This window comes from Stegodyphus dumicola, chromosome 12 (assembly GCF_044657685.1).
Source record: "Stegodyphus dumicola isolate Sdum_Otavi_A_Nest chromosome 12, ASM4465768v1".
NCBI classification, from domain to species: domain Eukaryota; kingdom Metazoa; phylum Arthropoda; class Arachnida; order Araneae; family Eresidae; genus Stegodyphus; species Stegodyphus dumicola.
This window is the reverse complement of record NC_140779.1, coordinates 102,081,860-102,102,439: the sequence shown is the minus strand read 5'-3', so window position 1 is coordinate 102,102,439 and position 20,580 is coordinate 102,081,860. Positions and strand designations below refer to the sequence as shown.

Below are 20,580 nucleotides of genomic sequence, written 5' to 3'. Positions count from 1 at the left end.
AAAAAAATAGAGGGTTGCTGTAGCAGAGTTGGTCACCAAATTTTTGCCAAAAAATCGCCAAGTTACCATAATCCAAAGATCAACCAAATATCTTTCTTGAAGAAAGAAGACAGCTACTTGTTCCTCTCTTGGAAAACCTAAGTCGTGAAACATACTGCACTAATGAGGAAAAAAATTAATTAAATGAAAAATGCGGTTACACAAGCAAAAATTATCATCAGGGAGAATGTTGTAACACTTATCACCAAACTAGAGCCAAGAAAATATGTCAAAATAAAAGAACCCCCAAGTGTAGAAAAGAATGTAGGCTTTAACCGTTTGAATCCCATGGGGTATTGAAAAAACACTGTCAAAGAATCCTAAACAGGGCAACCACGGTTTCTCTAAATGAGTACGAAAAGACCCAAGCAGCGCAATAGTGCTTATTTTATGTCGAGAAATACCAAGCGGCACGACAGCGCTTTGTTTATTTTACATCGATGTGCACTTGATTTAAATCAAGGGCCTGAATTATCAACATCAAGTGCACCATCAGTTATCCACAACGTCTGAAATGTACTGCGTTTTTCTCAACATAAAATCTCAACAGCGCGATCACGCTGATTGGGACTCAAATGATTAAGAGAAAAGTATCCAGCTTTTAATAAATTTTTCCTCATAAACCCTTCTTGCTTAAAAAGATACTTTGGCAGTTGAAGAAATTTCTTAACAAGATTTTACTTTAAGTAAATGTATACAATATGTTTTTCAGAAATATACTAATCATTAAATGTCTCTAATATCATTTCTGGATATATCTATGGGGTGTCAATACAAGCAATTATTTTTCCCAAACATAGCCATACAATATGGTGTTATAGTATCCTAAACAAATTGAATTTTTTGCTCTAGTGTAGAATTAGGTGCCCCTTTGATTAGCGACAATTTTTTGTAAAATTTTGGCGATTAAATCTTATTTCTGGTTACCATGATAGTGTAACTTTGCTTTAGCCTCCTGATTTTTTAAAAATAAAAATAGCTTGATGTGTACATGGACAAATTTAAACAGTGCGCAATGCCTAGTTTGTGCAGTTCTGGGATGTTTTTTTAAGTGAAAACAGATCGATGTGTACATGGATACAGAGTTTATGCAATTCTTTGACTTTTTATTTTGGTTTTGTGTAGCGGTCATCTTGAAATTGTGTCTTCCCTGGCGCCGATCTTGGCGTCAAAAAAGAATCACCAAAAAACAAGGGGCACCCAATTGTACACTTTTACCACATTTTTTTACAATAAAAATCTCAACTAGTTATCAGCAACCGAGTGAATAAGCAACTGAACACTGATACTTTGTTCCAGATTCAATTTCTAGTGCCATTACAGAAATTCCTAAAATTAAAAAAAAAAAAAAAAAAAAAAAAAAAAAAAAATGTTCGACTACTCTTCTACAATAACTCTTAAGGACTATACAGTCGAACGTATTGCAGTATAAAGTTATACATTTGTTTACCAACTTGCAATCAGCATGCTGCAAAAATTACTACCGTACACTTATGTCAGAACTTTTGTACAGTAAAATCACAAAAATATTTCAGTATACATTTATATAATAATAATGAGGTAAAACATTATTGCATTTTATTACTTCTTACCGTTACCGGCTCTGGAAAAGATATTTCTATGACACTACAACCTGGCTTATAATCCGCTCGCTCATCATCCAAAAACAAAGAAACCGGAGGTCTTGCTTTAAATTCTAAAGACTTTCTTTCATCTACAATATGCATAACGTAAAGTATCAGTAGACAAGCTCAGTTTAAATAACTCACGACAATAATGTTTTTTGATACATGAGACATCATCAAATCACAAGGCGGCGCAACCATTAGATACCAAAACTATACAGCCTATCAGCAGTTCATATTTCGACTGCTACAAAATATGTTGCCACAAAATACTGCAAAATAAAATATCTCTTAGGGAATGCAAACGGTAATATTTAATCATATGAGTTGAAAGTAGATGTGCAGAGAAACTAAGTGAAATATGAGCATACACGTTACAAAAGAAATATACATAATTATCAGACAAACAGTAAATAATCATTATCTGTATTTAGAATAGACATTGATCTGTAACAGTCGGAGTATCTGGTTGTATCTGAGATGCATGCTTTCATACTAAAGCAAAAAGAGTTCATCGAAGTGTAGTTTTGAAATCTTAATTTTTTTTTAACTCAGTTGTAAATTCTCACTTTTTTAACATCTTATTCAAAATTTAAAGAATTGTATTAAATAAAAGCATGCTATCATTGCAAATATTATTCTTTTTTCCAGTTCTAATGAAATTCGTTTTCTTTAAGCTTTAATAGAAAACTGTTTGCCTAAAATGAATATAAATTATATCTTAAAATGTCATCAAGTTAGTTTAAAAATGCTCTGCCCAATGAGAGATAAATCCCCACTCTGGTGGCAAGTTTGGTAAACAAAATCTCCAGTACGTTGGTTGGGGTGTGTTCTCTACTAGAAGAAAACAGCTATTTGCTTGAAGGTGGAGCGTCTTTTACAGGTTTAGCTATAGTAAGGTAATTTTCAAGCTTTTGTAATGGTTGGGAGTATTGCCGAAAAGCAGTTTTTCAGGATTATTTTTCTTTTATATTCCTCTTTGTATATAAATTAATATAGTCATCATAATTACATTTTATAGTTGATAATCCGCTGTTTATTTGTTAGGGTAATGTTCATAATGTCTTTCTGATTGCTGAGTAATTATTTTAGCTCACCATTTTTCTAATGTATTTTATGAACTTGTAACGGAAAAATTGAATTCAGTAAGTTGTTATTTTAATGTATCATTATTTGGGCAGCATGTCCTCATTGTATAAAATACCGCTCTCAATTACTTCTCTGGTGCCAAAGCCTTCTCACATCAATTTATAATACTTATTTCTCTCCCTTTTTTAATTCATTTTTTTAAATGGTCTTTTTGCAACAAGCTTGTTGAATGTATTCTGAAAGTGTTGAGCATAAAGTGTACTGTCATTTCTAAAATACTTTCGCAGTTTAATTGTTCATGGCTAAGTTAGTACTTGATTTGTTCAAAAAGATTATATTTAGAATACTTTTTTTTAATCCCTTCTAATTAAGTGACTTGAAAAAATTCTTATGATTGAGCTGCTTAAAAGTGTGTGTAAAAAATGAAAGTATATATTGAATATCTGATAAGTAAGGCAATTTAAGTTTGAATCATTTGCTGAGAACCTGTTGAAGGTGTAGCATTAAGTTTTGAACCAATTAAGAACGTTTATTTATTAGGAAAAGATCAATAAGTGGCAGAGAAAAAAAAAACTGTATTTTGCTATCTTATGCTGAGGACCGTCTGCTCATAAGCCACTGGTGACCAGAGGTCAAGCATCCTTTGGTTTAACTCATTTATTGTGCTGTTCCACATCAATAGTTTATGAGTGTACTGTCAATGCACACAGGTATCCAGTTACTTGTCTGTTGATCATCTGGCTTGATGGACAGTGGTGTCCTTAAATGGTGCTTTCTGATTATCTGCAGTTCCATCCAAAAAGGTTATAAGAAGAGATTGATCAGATAATACATTATGTCAGCGAAAAGCATTTATATGGCAACCCACAATGTTGTCAGAAAGTATTTATGTGGCAACCCAGGTATATGCATAATATCTTCCCAGATGGCAGTTTACCTCTCTGGATACTTTTGCTAGCATGAACGCAAATTATAATCAGTCCTGTGGTAATTTCAGTGCTTAAAGCAATGTACTGCATACTACAGTTTAGGGTAAAATTTCTGATGTAGCTTTCTGCGTGCACAGAGCATAATGCAACTAGCTTAACAACATGTGCCTCTTTCTCATTTTAGGGTTTGATGTCAAGTTTGTGCAGTTCTCTGATCTTTTTTTTTTTTTTTTTTTTTTTTTTTTTTTTTTTTTTAAGTGAAAACAGATTGGTGTTTATATGGCAAGAACAACGTTGAAAAAAAACAGTGCACGTATCTTCTATATCTTATATGTGGCAGTAGGTACGTCGTAAAAATAGACATAAAGATCTCCAAACAAACTTTCTCTCCAAAACTGTCAATGAGTTTGCAGTTTTTTGGTGGAAGTGCTGATAATCAAAAAGCTTCCCATTAGATTAAATTTTATTTTAAAAGTTTGACTCCATTGATCTGTGTAAATAACAAGTAACTTTAAAGCCATAGATCACTGGGACCAATGGTTGTGACAGGATTTTTTGTCTTTATTTTATTTAAAATTTTAAAAATATGGCAAAATTTACTGTATTACCCTACACTAGCTATTGCATTAATGCTGGTGATCTATCTGATAAATCCTTACTGGCAGTTATCTCAGTCACCTGGGAGTGACAAAGTAAATTTTAATGGATATTAAAATTGATACTTTCTAATTATCTACATCCTCTTCTCCAAAAATTGACAACTCATTGGTGACTAGTTTTTTTTTTTTTTTTTTCCCCCAAGCTAATACGCAAAAGGCTACAGCGCATTTTTTAAACGTAAAACTAAGAATTCCACAAAAAGCAATCGGTCAGTAAAATTTAAAAAAACTAAATATATCTGTAATAATCAGTAATTTACCTTGTATGTTAGTGTAATTTTTTCACTGTTCTTCCCATGTACACAGTGATATGTTTTAACTTGAAAAAAAATCTCAGAATTGTAGAAATTTGACATTGTGACTCTTGTTCTCCCCATGAACTCAATAATCTGTTTTCATTTCGAAATAGCTGCTTTCTGATAGTGCCATTTTAACAGCATTATGGGCAAGTGGGCAAACCAGTGTGCTGAGGCATCCATCACTACCACAAGAACAAGGCCTCCCTTCTGCTACAAGTGACATCACTAGCTGGCAGACTAATAGGCATAACAATTTCTTGTACTCTGCCTCATGGTATTATGTGCTCACAGTTACAGCGTGATATTCTGTATAATGCATGTATATTTATAAAGGATTGATGAGTATTTTATGTGATGATTATCAATAATCTCCTGAAGAATGGTTTATACTTGTATACCTAATTGAACAGTGGTTTGGCACTTGTTAGGTGCGTTAATGTAAATAAAATGTTTGTAATTTTATTGCAAATGACAATAGTACTAGGACTGGCACTTTGAAAAGATCTAAGCCTAAACGGCTTCTAAGAAAATTAGTAAACACTCTCTTAAAGAGTTAAGACATTGATCGGTTTACATTGCCAAAAATATGGTTCATCCATCAAAAATTATCAAACCCAGTACAGTAGAAGTCCAGAAATCTGCAGAGCTTGGGACCAGAGGTTGTGCGGATTTTAGGGTTTTGCAGATTTCAGGACAGAAAAGATAAATCCTAATATTCAGACTAAAAGTGTGAAATAAATAAGGTGTATTAAATACACATTATTGCAATAACTTATTATATGCATTAAATTATTATTACATATATAAATTGATTATATTATTCATTGTATTATTGTATGTACATAGCATTGAGGTCTGCCGATTTCGCCTCGTGCAAAGATTTCCTGCTTCGGATTCCGGTGTTAGAATCACTGTTGCTGTAAAATTTCAACAGCTTTTTTTTAGGTTGATCTTTACATTATGGTAACTTGGCGATTTTTTGGCGAAAATTTGGCAACCAACTCTCCTACAGCAACCCTCTATTTTTTTCCCCGCCGCCATTTTGTCTTCACGAAGTAAAGACATGTTTCTTTTCTTTTTATCTACTGAACACTTCTTCCAACAATCTACTAGCCGAATTACACTTATGCTAGAAATTTTATCAAACAAAACTGCTTAATCATGACAAATATTCACTGCAAAATTGGGAAAAAGTGCACAATACCATACTCCTTACGCGTTTTTCAAAATAACACATACACATAAACCATGTACACGCCGACTTATTTTTACTTAAGAAACATCCCAGAATTGCACAAAAATGGCATTGCGCACACTCTTCACTATATCCATGTACACTGCTTTTTCTCATAAATTAGAAAAATTTCACGAAAATACATGACAATTTTCTCAATCTTTAAACCCGGTAAAAAGAACATATATGAAATTACCTGATTGCGAAAAAGTATTTACCCTTTACAAATATGAACATTTCCACATATAAAATAAATAAAATATCCAAAAACTTTTACCTCTAAATCATCTATTACATTATACACGTCACCAACGAATTCATACCGCAAGCATTACAAATACTTAGTATCAAATATTTAAATTATTTCCATGCACGTTTATTTCAATTTAAACGTATACCAAATTCCTACAAACATAAAATTCACAAAATAACTATCATTTAATTAAAATATCACTAAACCATGTACACGTCGACTTATTTTTACTTAAAAAAACATCCCAGAATTGCACAAAAATGGCATTGCGCACACTCTTCACTATATCCATGTACACTGCTTTTTTCTCATAAATTAGAAAAATTTCACGAAAATACATGACAATTTTCTCAATCTTTAAACCCGGTAAAAAGAACATATATGAAATTACCTGATTGCGATAAAGTATTTACCCTTTACAAATATGAACATTTCCACATATAAAATAAATAAAATATCCAAAAACTTTTACCTCTAAATCATCTATTACATTATACACGTCACCAACGAATTCATACCGCAAGCATTACAAATACTTAATATCAAATATTTAAATTATTTCCATGCACGTTTATTTCAACTTAAACGTATACCAAATTCCTACAAACATAAAATTCACAAAATATATCATTTCATTAAAATATAATTAAATTCAAAAACACTACTTAAAATATAAATGAGTACATACATTAAATTAATAAAAATTACCTTACAATCCTAATTACTTTAAACTAAATCATTGCTAATAACAATTTTCCCAATAATACCAAATTCCTGTCCACCTTACATTTAGAACAATGCATAAAAATAATATCCTCAAATAATTAAAAATACTAACTTACCTAATCTTCTTCAGAATCTTGATTATGTGGCGGATACACTTTTCTAATTCATTCAATAAAATTATTGAAAGATTTTTTTGCGAATTTTTCCTCCATACTTCCTCCGCTAAATAAAAAGCAAACTTCTCTTTATCACAATGCCTAAATACCCATTTCGAATTCACTTTAGTTAGGGCCATGGGATCCAAAAATTAAACAACACAGAATAAAGCTAAATACAAAATTTCCACATTTTTTCCCGATTTCCCCCCTTTTCCGATTAAAGAACCGTAATTTGTCCATTAATATCACATGACATATCCCATGATCTCTCATTTCCCTCACGCAAAATAATGCGTAATCGGAACTGAGTACTGCTCACATTATTACCAAAGTCCCAGGTAGTAACCTTTATCGCCTCCAAAATGTCGCCAAACTACCAGTTACCATATTGTAAAGATCAACCTTTTTTTATTTTTCTGTATATCATACACAATCGTTTTGCAATTCCATACAATTCTGCTATAAAGCGAGGAGTAGCACCTGCTTCCTTCTTTTGCAGAATTTGCGATTTTTGCATTACCATCAATGCAATGTGTTTTACAAAATATCCAGATAATCTCGTGAAATAACAAAGCTCAGAAAATACAAAAATGTGAATTGTGAACTTGAAAGAAAAGTGAATCATCTGCTTTTTTACCTCGATGCAGATTAGAGGGGGAAAAACTTTTATTATGATGTCAATAATTTGGTATTTTCATTATGACTCTTTATTATTCGGTAATTATGACGTCATTATTCGGTAAGTATTTTTTTATCGATATTTCATACTCAATGTTGTGGTTTCCAGAACCTGTAAATTGAATCTTTATATTTTGAGAGGCAATGCAGATTTCAGGTCGGCAGATTTTTGGTATTTTACTGTACTGACATACCTGCAAGTAACAAATTTTAAAACTTAGCTAGAGATGTAAATGGAAATACTAGTACTGTTATGGACACTCAGTCTGACAATGTAATAGCAGTGCAAGCACCCAAAATAAAACCAATTAAGATTATTATAAAAATCTTAACTGACTTGGACTGAACACTTTTATAGATATTTTTCAAACTTTTTAAGGAAATAAATAATATGTTTAAATGTTTTTCCCTGTTAAATATAATTTCCAAAATATTGGCTAAAATGCCTGAAATTAATGCGACTGAAAATGCTATTGATAAATTCTTTATATTGTTCAATCTGTTCAAAGAATTTTCACTGTTAATAATGTTACTAATGAAAAATAATTACATGTAATGTAAGTTACAGTTATAGTCCTTGTTTGCTTTATATCGTAAACTCTCCTTATCTACTTCTCATGTTTACCGTTACATAATAATTACATATAATTTCCTTGTTGATGTTCCCTTCTACATTTTAAAGTACCTGATCAGTTTTGCTACTTTTACTCTGTCTATTATTGATATTTATGTGTATATATTCTACCATGCTATTTATGTAATTTATTATGGCTAGTGCTATTGTTTGAAAACTCTTCATTCTTGCCGAAAGACTCGCACTTAATTATACTATATTTAATGTATTTTACTTTTCAATAACTTTAATCATCAGTTCGCACAGCTTTCACGCAGATGCTTATTTTGTTTTTCTCTATTGAATCTCTCAGCCCTTCTCGAAACATTGTTATCAACCTACTAACTTTTCAGCATATTATTTTTAATTTTAATCGATTATGTTTCTACTAGCTTTATTCAAAATTGCTCATAAATATTTGCAGTTATTTTCTTGCGTATATATTGGTAAAGTCCCAATTTTGTTCGATAAGTGGTAGTGCCTTTGACCCAGGTACACCATTTTTAGTGGTGGTGTTTTCACCCCCATTTCTGCCGTTGTCATAAAGTAAGTTCTACTGTTCACTTTGTAACCTCTCAAGGTGTTACAAGACGATAAAAATGTATAAATAGGCAGAGGGAGGTGTTTCAGATGGCATAACTTTAATTACATGCTTGAGTAGTTGTGACAGACAGGCACAGTCTGAATTTTTGCATCAAATTTGTATATATATAAAATGAATTATAAATATTAATCTTTGCAAGTCTTTCAATCTTTGCAATATGAGAAACAGGAAAAGAAACTGTTAGAATTTGAAATAAAGAATAGTCTCTTTTTAAAGGCTCTTTCAAAAATGAGATGCATAAGCATTTGTTTTCTTTACAGGTTTTGCAAAGTATGCCTCCTAAGCGCAGTGAGAAACAGAATCCAAAGCCTAAAGGCAGGGTGGGAAGGCCTCCAAAAGTAAAAGCCAAGGCTTCTTCAAATGCTGTTTCCAAGAAAAAAAATCATTCTAAAGGTCATTTGAAAATCAAGAAAGTAATCAAAGCAATTAAAGCTGTCAAGGAAACTAAAATAAATAAAAATATATTGTCATGTTCAAATTGCAAGGAGAGTTTCTCATCTGCTTTGCAATTCAAAAGACATCAAACTGTGTGTGGGGTAAAGGAGAAAGTAAAGGTAAGACCTTTCATGTGTTTTCTTTAAAATATAAATTCTATTCATATCCATAAGGAATTTTGTTTCAGTACATATCATACTACAGTGGTCTCGGTTAGAGTAAGTAGATTGAAGGGTGCCTCTTGTATTATCGCAATGTTGTTTTTTCATTTATGGTAACCTGAGTAGTTGAATGTTGTGGAAATCCTATTGTGATGTAATCGTTTGCATGATTGTGGTAAATTTTGAATTATGGGAAAAGATTTGTAAGGGCCCGTGGTATGTGTTGGTTAGGAAGTACATTGCTTGCTTTGTGTTTTAGACGGTAAAATGACTGAATGTGGTAAGATTAATTTGAAGTTTTTGTACGATTTGGAAGTAAAGGGGCAAAGAGCATTAAATGAGTAGTGTGTAAATGAAGGTTTACATAGAAGCCATTATAAGTGTCCTGTTTGTTGGAAGAAAATGCGCATGATCGAACGCTGGAGGTTACCGGCACTATGGAGGATATTTTTTACTCTTATTTTTGTGAATTTATGTCGCTTCTCCAGTATACAGATTCTAGTTTAGATAGTTTTAGGATGCTGTTAAGGAATTTTGTTTCACTGAAGAAAGGAAAATTTCTAAATAAGGTAAGTGGTAATTTCCTTTGTGTAGTGCTAAGATGAATTTCCTTTTTTATGTTATTTGTTTGCTTGATTTAAAATGTAGTTTATTGAGATTATATATTTTTTGTTGGCTGCCCCTTTGACTTTTTAAGTGAATATAGATCAATATGTACATGGACAAAGTCAAGTGAGTGTGCAGTGCCAAAATAGGTTGATGTGGCCAAGATCAGTGCCAGGAAGGCACAATTTTAAGATGGCCGCTACACAAAACTAAAATAAGAAGTCAAAGAATTGCACAAACTGAGTGTCCATGTACACAGCCATCTATTTTCACTTGAAAAAAATCGGTGAATTGCACAAACTCGTCATTGCGCACTGCCTTCACTTTCTTCATGTGCACATCGATCTATTTTCACTTAATCAGGAAGCTAAAATTAAGTTTAAACTGTTATGGTAACCAGAAATAGGGTGTCATTAAGTTGAGCGAAATTTGTCGCCAATCGAAGGGGCGCCCAATTCTACACTAGAGTGATTTAACCTAAAATAACACCGGTACTTTTCCGTTTCGCCGGTGCAAATCTCGCCAAGCAGACTTTGTTGGCGACAACATACAGTATACACATAAAAAATGTTAATTCTAAGAATTTTTTTTTATTTTGAAGGCATAAACATTTTAATATGGTTTAAAATTTTGTAAAAAGCCAATAAATAAAGACAATAAATTTGTAAAAAGACATTAATTTAAGAATTTACTATGATTTCATGGTTCAAAATCCTGATTCGCCGGTTCGTGTCACGTGACCCCAAGTGATCTCATCTCACGTAAACTACGCTACTAAAATCTAATTCGCTCAGTAATTATCTACATTAATTTCAAGTTAAATCTTAATTTGGAATACAAGTTTAAATGCAAGAATTATTTCAATTCGTACGAATAGCTTACTCAGAAATTATGTAAAACCGCAGTGCTTTACTTCGCTAGTGCATTCTCATTAGAATTGATGAATTTAACACTTGATTTCGCCTTCGGATGAGCGGTGTAATTGCGTTCTAATTGACTTAGAACTAATTGACTTATTACCGTGAATTGTCTTAGGGGATAAAATTTAAATATTGTGTAAAAATTCTATATGCCAGTATTGAAAGAAACAATCTGATAAGAAATGGCTTCAACTTGTTTTGAAACTGAGGCGTAAAAGGTTACCAGCGAAGATATTTCGTCTGGCATCAGTTAAACCATTATTGGCGACTTTACGTTTGCGCCGGCAAAACGGAAAAGTACCAATAACACCAATAAATTCCAAACAATTTCAACACAAATTCAAAAAAAAATTTAAAGCAATGCAAAAATAAAAATAATTCTCTACAAAATTAAAACAATAGAAAAGCAAATTCACTTACCATTCAAAATAGTTTCCGAAAAAGCAAAATATTCATTTCTAACAAAAACTTGTAAGGATAGACATATCACATATATAATCCAATATACTTTCATTAATAAAACTTATGCCAATCACACAAAGCATGTGAACCAAAATGCCATGGCTTAGCTATATCAGATATCTTTCTACGATTCAAAATTTCAAATGTTACAATAAGAATTTCATCGAAAATCAACTTACTGCAGAAAAACCAGGATCCAAAATGTTCAAAGCCACATTCTTAACCCTCAACAATTTTTCTTCCGAGTCTTCATATCAGAGCCGCATTTCTCACATGTCAAGTTCGGTTTCAAAAATCCTGTATCCCATAAAAACTGCAACAATACACTTCTGTGAGCATAAAGACAACCAGGAACTGAAGTTTCTATAATAACTCTAGCAACATATCTTCTCGAACTAAATCTAGCTTGAATACACTCTAAAATACGTGGCTGGTATTTCTCGATAACTTCCTTCATGGAACTATATGGCATTATTCAACATGTAACCAAAATACCACCCCGACGAAATAAAACCACATTCTCCACAAAAGTTTCCACGTAAAAAGGGTTACCATACAAAGAAAATCTCGCCAAAATGTCAACTAAACCATCCAACACAAAATAGTCACATTTGGCAACTGCATGTATCTCGGACCATATATGTGACATCTTAGCTGTTATTCTTAGGTCCTGAACTATGTGCTTTTAAAATTAGGTCATTTTGAAAGAGAAAAACTTCATTTTTCTCAAGAGATAAATGGAATATATAATTTATATTTTCAGTTATTTCTTCCACATCAACATTGCCAAATGGGTAACACATGAATGTAACAATTGATTCTTGTAAATTCTTGAAAATGTCTCTCAAATTTGAAATTTTATTGTTTCATCATAATATTTCTCTTTGCTTAATGTACTTCTGTTTTTAAACCACTCGTCAGAAATATTTTTGAAATTTTTTAGTTCATTCTTCATTAACTGGGAAGGTAGTAGCTGTAACTTGTTTTTGAAAGTGTCAACAAATCCAATCAATTCTAGTAGAGTACAAAGTCTTTAATCCGGACTCGTCGGGACTTCGGCAATTCCGGATTATTGGTTTTTCCAGATTATAGATAATCAATTTAAATCTGGTAAGATGGCATGCAGAAATTATAAAATTAAAAATATAAAACAGTAATTTATGAAATATAGAGCAATTATGATCTAAAGGGTATCAAAATTTACAAAAAAAAAGGCTTAATATTTATTTATTTACTTTATTAAACATTTCTTTTAATGTAAGTTGTTTAAGTTGCTTTGTTTTATGTGCTAATACTTTCTCTTTAATTATATAAACACACATAATTTCTTGTTCAGTTACAAAGTATCGCTGTTCAAGTCTTGTAATTGCTGTGCCGAGAATACCGACTAACTTGTCAATCGAAATTTTTTCGTTTTCACTAACCGCTCTGTGACTTCATGCCTTTATCCTTTTTTTGCAGCAATTCCACTTTTTGTTTGATGGACATCAAAACATGCTTTCGCTTTGTAGAACCTTTGGCAGCTTGAGAATCGGAAACTCTTTTTGACATAATCGAGAGTTCAAGCTTACTTTTTTTTAAATTGCTCTCACAGTGTGCAAAAAATAATAAGCTGGATCCAATTCGAAGATTAAGGAACAACGCAATCTGAAACATTAACTGAAATAGATAATTAGATAATTTTAGCCTAGCTTATACCATCCGTTATACACTAAATGCGCATGCGTAAATGTATTATGCGTAAACACTACGCATGCGCAGAAAGTTTGTAGCTTTGAGTTCCGGATTAAAGGCTTTGTACTGTATTGTTTGATTTTTTTCTTGTAATTGTAAGTTCAGAATTCAGTAAGATGGCTTGTTAAATCGGCAACAAAAGCTAAATCTATGAACCAAACGTCATCACCGAGTTCAACGTAATATAGAGTGAAATATTTTCCTCCTCTCTATATATTTTTAAAGGCACAGTAAACATCTTCACTTTGTGTTTTCTTCTTTAGAGGTAATATTGTTAATAATTCTTCTTTTACACTCATATCCTTAAAAACCATTCTTATAAAAATGCAAAGCTGAGAAATATCAACTATCTGTAAATTCGTCACAAGGCAAATAAGGTAGGGAAAGGCAAATATAGTTAGTAAAATCTTCAGTTGGCTGATCTACCAAATCAGAATTCATCATTTCTATAGTGTGTGAAGGTTCTATGCGAAAGTTATACATCTTTAATAGCAGAAATAATTTAATTTTTGTTCTTGAATGAATCAAATAATGAATCGCTGGCTTCCAAAAAAAGCCTTTTTTATCATTTCTCCATCTGTGAAAGGTTTCTTATGTTCTGCTAATACGACCTAGAAGTTGCAACTGTTACATATACCGTATTTGACGGCATATAAGACTCGCTGGCATATAACATGCACCCTTATTTAGACGGCCACACACAAGGAAAAAAAGTTTCAATAGCGTGGTTTCTTTTACTTCTCACGTTTCGTAAAAGCCAAATAAACAATTATTGAATGCAATTACCTTCACGTATAAGACGCAGGTAACTTTTTTGAGACCAAATTTAGGAAAAAAGTGCGTCTTATATGCCATCAAATACGGTAGTTGGTTTAACCCCTTAACTGCCGTGGAAAGCGTACAAGATTCATTTCCCAGTGCCACGGGTTTTCACCACACACGCGCATAGTTATGCGATGTATTAGGAGGAAAATAAGTCCAAGTTTTGCTTTCTAAAAACTGTTTACTTTCACAAAATAGAGAATAAAAGAAAAAAAATGAATGCACAAAATTTTATGTTTTGAGTAAAAGTATAATAAAAAAGATCCTTAAAATAGAGTTTCGATCAATTCATTTTTAGACCAGTAAAGTGTAATATCGGGTTTCAGTGTTATACCTTGTGAAATCAGTATGCCTAAAAAACACATATTTCTTCTGAACTGGTTTAATGCCACGATTTTGTTCTTAAATTTTTGTTTGCAAGGTGTTGGTTCATATACTCGTCTACAAAACGGTTAGTTTCAGTAACAATATGAAGCCCAAGCAATTCGTCAAAAAATAATTCAAAAAAATAATGGGTTTGAAACATCCGTTATATCTTTCTTTATTCTTGGAACCTACAAAAAGTAAACGAAAACAGAGGACACAGAATAAAAAAAAAAAAATGTTTTACTCAAACAACACTAGCCAATACTGCGCAGTTATTACTTTCACGACTTTAGACACATCCCTCCCTCCAATTTCTCTCCACACTTCTCTGAAATAGTATCCTCCTTTGCATACTTTGTCAAGGTCATTGTGGTGTTGCATTCCAAAGCTTTGTGAATAATTTTACGGCTAGCAGCGCAAAGCAAATGATAGTATTTTGGAAGGGCATATATATACGCCCGTGGCAGTTAATGCATTGGCTGAACAAGATGTATATATACGCCCGCGGCAGTTAAGGGGTTAATAAAATATGATTGTTGTCTGATTAATTGTGATTTAAATCATTTTAACTTTTTTTTACACAATTCACTTTATAAAGGAAAATCTGTGTCAAAACTTCCATGCGTGCTTTTGAAATGCTTGTCAACATTTCCTTTTTTTGGAAGCTCAACACTTGTATGACATATATAGCACACACATTATGCATTCATCATTGTAAAGAAATAGTGTTCTTCCCATCCTGTAATAAAATTGTATGCTTTTCTTTTCTTAATACTTGTGTTCAATATTGTACCTCCTTTTTAAAATATCATAGATTACTATTTTTCGTAGAAAAACATGAGTAACACAAAATTGTTGAGTTTAATGTTTGAAGAACACATGTGTGCTTAAGCATCATCGTGTGCTTCCAAGGATGGTACATGTGTCATCTACACATTCATCGAATTATTTGCTTAAGTAAACACAGTCGCATCGATTGTAAAAACCTGATTTTCCGGTCAAAAGTTTTGCCATCATCTTAAAGCAGATGTATTTCTAAGCATACCTGCAAAAAATAAAGTTTTTTTTTATTCAAAATTTCCTAGGATATACGTGAATAGATATATTGGCGCATTCTGAAATCTAGCATATTTGTTATAAGCAATAATAACGCCAAATGTGGTTTACACAATTTGTTAAAATTATTTGAAAGTATGAATGATGACTTTTTTCCTGCTCATCTACAGTGAAAAAAAGGAAAGGAAACTATGTTGCTATAAATTAAGAAGTTCGCCAAGTGAATTATTCTTGGCGCAAACTGTAAAAAAAGGGAGGGCCAAGATAATTTTTTTAATTTCTTCATAAATTTCACGCCGAATTTCACAAAATTTAATATTTAAGCATAATTTTAGTCGTAGAATTGAAATATGGAAAAAAATTGGCATATCATTTCAGAAAAAGTCGAATTTTTTGTCAAAATACCTATGTTAGAATGTAAGTTATACAGTCAAAAGTCGTTAATCCGGACTCGTCGGGACTTCGCTGATTCCGGATTATAGATCATCAGTTTAAATCTCGTAAGATGGCATGCAGAAATTCTAAAATTAAAAATATGAAACCTTAATTTATGAAATAAAGAACAATTATAATCTAAAGGGTATCAAAATTTACAAAAAAACAAGCTTAATATTTATTTGTTTACTTTATTAAACTTTATTAAACATTTCTTTCAATGCAAGTTGTTTTAAGTTGCTTCGTTTTATGTGATAATACTTTTTCTTTAATTCTATAAACAGACACAACTTCTAGTTCAGTTACAAAGGTCCACTGTTCAAGTCTTGTTAATTGTTGTACCGAGAATACCAACTAACTTGTCAATCGAAATTTTTTTCGTTTTCACTAACCTCTCTGTCACATTCTTCATGTCTTTATCTATTTTTTGCAGCAATTCCACTTTTTGTTTGATGGACATCGAAACATACTTTCGTTTTGTATGATCCTTTGGGAGCTCTAGAATCAGAAATTCTATTTGACATAATCGAAAGTTCAAGTTTACTTTTATAAAATTGCTCTTACAGTCTGCAAAAAATAATAAGCTGGATCCAATTCGAAGATTAAGGAACAATGCAATCATCAACATTAACTGAAATAGATAATTTTAGCTTATACTGTCCGTTATACGTAAAACGCGCACGCAAAAACGTATTCTGCGCTTGCTCACACGCATATGCGCAGTCATAAAAGGTCTTATGCGCACGGCGGCGCATGCGACAAAGCAAGTTTTTAGCTGTGAGGTCCGGATTATGGGTGTCCGAATTAACGACTTTTGACTGTATATACCTATGTGTAATATCTATCCTAAGTCGCATTTTTGAGACATGGAAATGCAATTTGAATTTCATCAATCAGCCCGATCGAATGGGTAGTTACAGAACTGTCTTCCCTTTTTTTTCAGTGTACCTCACATTGGGGGAAAACAGCGGCACTTAAAGCCACCAAGTTTTTCTTCCCTTTGAACATGAGCACTTCAAAGCCCAAATTTTGTTTTTGATATTTCATATTTTGTACAAATTTAACAAATTTTTGTAACAAACTCGGTGATTTGAAGAAGGTGTGACAACACTGTTATCTCCGGCACTCCAAACTGTTACTGTTCAGCAAAATGTATGATATTTATCTTTCAACTTTAGTCCACGAATTCAACTACTTAAAAGCTGCCATTGCCTCCAACAGGGTACTTATTAGCTCCAACCACCAGCATATTGTCATTCGGTAAAGTGCAAGTGATTTGATTTTCAAATTTCATCTTTTTATTACTGAGTAGCAAGCAGATAAAGGGATTGAAAAGTAATAAGCACAATTCTTAATATTTTTTCTGTTTTTTAATCTGATTGATTTAAATCATGAGATGTCTGTGTAGAAAAATTTAATGTTTTTATGAAATGACACTAGCTGGATTTATTAAAATCGTTACATACGTTTTTATGATAATGCTTTTAGGTGGCTGACTACTCAAGAGGCTAGATTTTAAAGAAATAATATAGTGAATATAAAAAAAAAGTATGGCAACTCCTAACATTCTATCAGAAATTCTAAAGAGATGCTGTTTTTGAATATTTTGTGTGTGTATAAATGTGAAGAATGCATTGCTTAATATTAAATTATAAATACAAGCATCGGAGGTTATCAATCTGCTATTGGATTCACTCCTGTTAATAAGCTAAAAAAATTGTATTAGCAGGAAGGAATCCAATAGCAGATTAGTAATGTGCGATGCTCGGTGAGAGCGTAACAACCTTAACAAATCCTCTGGTACTACGTTAAAATCCGAATCCTTTCAAATTTTCTTTCTTTTTTTATACATTTGATTAACTGATCTAGCAAAGTTATTTCCTTATCAGCTGCTAGTTAGTAAAAGAGAGTTGAATTTTATTTTTAACTAATATTTTCTATTCGTAAAAAGCTAATATAAATTCAATTAAGAAATTTTAATTGCAAAAATAAAAAATTAATTATTGCTGCAAACTAATTTACAATATCAATTATCATCTTTTGTTATGTCTGCGAGAAAGGTAAAATACTCGTGTACATTTCAAAAATCGTACACAGTTGACTTTCCTTCCATTATTTCCTCAAGGAAATGTAATAAATTTGCAATGTGTACCGTCTGTCGTTGCGATTTTTCGATTTCGCATGGTGGAAGAGCGGATGTTCTGAAACGTGTGTGTAAGCAAAAACACAAGGACAACATGAGTTGTTTTGAAGAAAAAAAAAAAAAAAATGAAAAATTTCTGCAAATTGAGTGCAGTTTACTTTCTGTCCCCACTTTAGAAGGACATTCGACAGGCTTTAATATAGCACAGCTAATTATTAAAACTTCAAAAGAAAATGCAGTCCCTCTGGATAATTGCTTAGCACTTGGTGCCGATAATGCACCAGTAATGGTAGGCTTGAAGACTGGTGTTGCCGTCATCTTAAGAAAGGAAAATTCAGATTTGCAGATTATGAGGTGCACCTGTCACCTCTTAAATTTAGCAGCTGAAAAAGGGGCAGCTTATTTACCAACAAATGTGGATGAACACAGTGTTGATATTTATTATTATCTTGAAAGGAATTCTAAAAGGAAGGGGAAATTGAAACAGTTCCAACAGCTGTATAACAGCAGTTTACAATTAGAAAACTTGTTATAAAATCAGCTAGGATTGACACCTAGGGGAGTTTAATTGTGAAACTGAAAGGTGTTGATAGAATTTTAAAAATAGTGAACTATCTAGAGTTATATTGGCCATCTTGACAGTTCCCCATAGTAATGCAGAGTGTGAGAGGATTTTCAATGTTGTTGCGAAAATGAGCGCTAAATTTAGATCTAATATTAGTGATGACACATTAGATAAACTTTAATTAGTGAAAGCAGGCCTACGTGGCAATTGCTATGAACAAAATTACGAAGCTTCTTTCTTACCGAAAGCAAAATCTGCCACCGTTCGTAACATTTGTACGAAAACTGATTAGTCTTTTTTGTTTTGTTTTGTGTTTTCTTAAACAATGCAAGTATTTTTTTTTTTTTTTTTTTTTTTTTTTTTTGTGTGTGTGTGTGTGTGTGTGTGTGTGTGTGTGTGTGTGTGTGTGTTAAGGTATTTTTGTGTTGCTTGCATTTAAGAATTAGTTAAGGTTAATTCATTGTTAAAAACTATATTTTTATCATTTAAAAAATCTCCTGATTTCTTTAAAAAAATCTGACTTTTGAGTGTCATCTTTTCTGCTGTGCATTTCTTATGATATTTAGAGATATTCATAATCAAATATTATATTACTTTATTGTAGACTGTTCCTAAAAAGCGAGCACATGCAGAGCGTGTAAATGATGCTGAAGTTGTAAGCAAGCACAGGAAGAAGACTGATGAGGATATTACTGTCGTAGATACTTCAGCTAAAAGTAAAAAGAAGAATGGGGAGAAAGATGTTTTGCAAGCATTTATGTCAAATAAAGTTCAGTCCTTGCTATCTGGTGCTAAAACTCATGCAAAACAACTGACATTGGAATCAAATAAAAGTATCTCTGCTGAAAAAGAAGTTGCTATTTCTGCATCTGCTATGCGGAAAAATATTGCTCTGTCTCTACAGAAATCCAAGTCGACTGAAAATGTTAGAGCCTCTCGTGTTACTCGTAAGAGTGGAAACAATGCCGAGCAGTCTTCTGATGTTGAATCTCAAAATTCTGTAATGCCATCAACCTCTAAAACTGCTGCTAAAATTACAAAAAAAATTCAGCAAAAACTATCTACCACTCCTGTAGTTGAGAAACAAAATAAAAAAGTTACTACTACAAGAGCAAGTAGAGGAAAACCATCTAAAGCAACTGAATCTCCAACAACAGAAAGTGTAAATGGAAGCAAATCAAGTGAGAAAGAAGAGACAGAAGTGATAGAAATTGTTAATGAAATTGACAAGTCAAAAAAGGCAGCTGAACCGCAATTGACGAAAAGTACAGTTGCAGGAAAATCAGCTGGAAGTTCAAGAACAGAGGTAACTGAAAATGCATTTGAAAATTCATCAAGAGAGGGAGTTGAAGTCGAAGTTGAAGTGACAATAAATGGAAATGAAGAATCAGAGGATATGGTGAATGATGAAAATGCAGTAGAAGGAAGTAAGCATTATTAATTAATATGTGCGTACCTTTTAATATATTAAGCCATTGAATTTAAAAAATTAATGCATTGAATTTTTTTAAATGATGGAATTTTAGCAAACGAAATTGTCAAAATCTTTGTATACTTCCTATGTATTAATCTAGTTATTTTCCTGCATTTATCTTTATTTCTTATAGGTACATTGCAGTAATTATCATTAATACATGAAACATAATTTAAAGAAATATAGTCCCCAGCTTTGAAATTTTCTACAATCACTTCAATAACATTTTATTTTTTATTTTGTTAAAGAAAATAAAATTTGAGTAATTTGATTAAGCTCTTACAGAGAGTTTTCCAACTTAAAATCAAGGTGGTAAAATAATTCTGTTTTTATTGTAGTGAGAAAGGATAATAGTATTAGATGTGCACAAAAATTCTACCCCTTTTCTTAGTTGGGGAAGGGGGGAATGGAGAGCACAGAAATTTAAAAAGCTATAATTTTTTCCATATCCATTATTATGTATTCCTATCTGGTAGTAAATTTATTCCACATTAA

The 20,580-nt window shown here is 32.1% G+C and overlaps 2 protein-coding genes across 4 annotated transcripts in view; one reads left to right on the top strand and one right to left on the bottom strand.

Annotated features, from left to right (window-relative positions):
- LOC118185932 (nicolin-1-like) overlaps nucleotides 1-1,915 on the bottom strand; it is a 31,370-nt gene extending 29,455 nt beyond the window's left edge. Inside the window, exon 1 of the mRNA XM_035355904.2 lies at nucleotides 1,632-1,915. Within this exon, the coding sequence (XP_035211795.1) occupies nucleotides 1,632-1,766 (135 nt within the window). The 5' untranslated portion in view covers nucleotides 1,767-1,915. The remainder of the gene's footprint in view (nucleotides 1-1,631) is intronic.
- Nucleotides 1,916-2,464: 549 nt separating this feature from the next.
- The window catches only part of LOC118185931 (uncharacterized), a 59,570-nt gene continuing 41,454 nt past the window's right edge, over nucleotides 2,465-20,580 (top strand). Inside the window, exons 1-3 of one of the 3 annotated variants that reach the window (XM_085806742.1) lie at nucleotides 2,465-2,563; nucleotides 9,167-9,460; nucleotides 19,216-20,038. In XM_085806742.1, coding sequence (XP_085662868.1) covers nucleotides 9,179-9,460; nucleotides 19,216-20,038 — 1,105 coding nt within the window. In that variant the 5' untranslated portion in view covers nucleotides 2,465-2,563; nucleotides 9,167-9,178. The other 2 variants (XM_035355901.2, XM_035355902.2) reach the window with 2 other exon arrangements.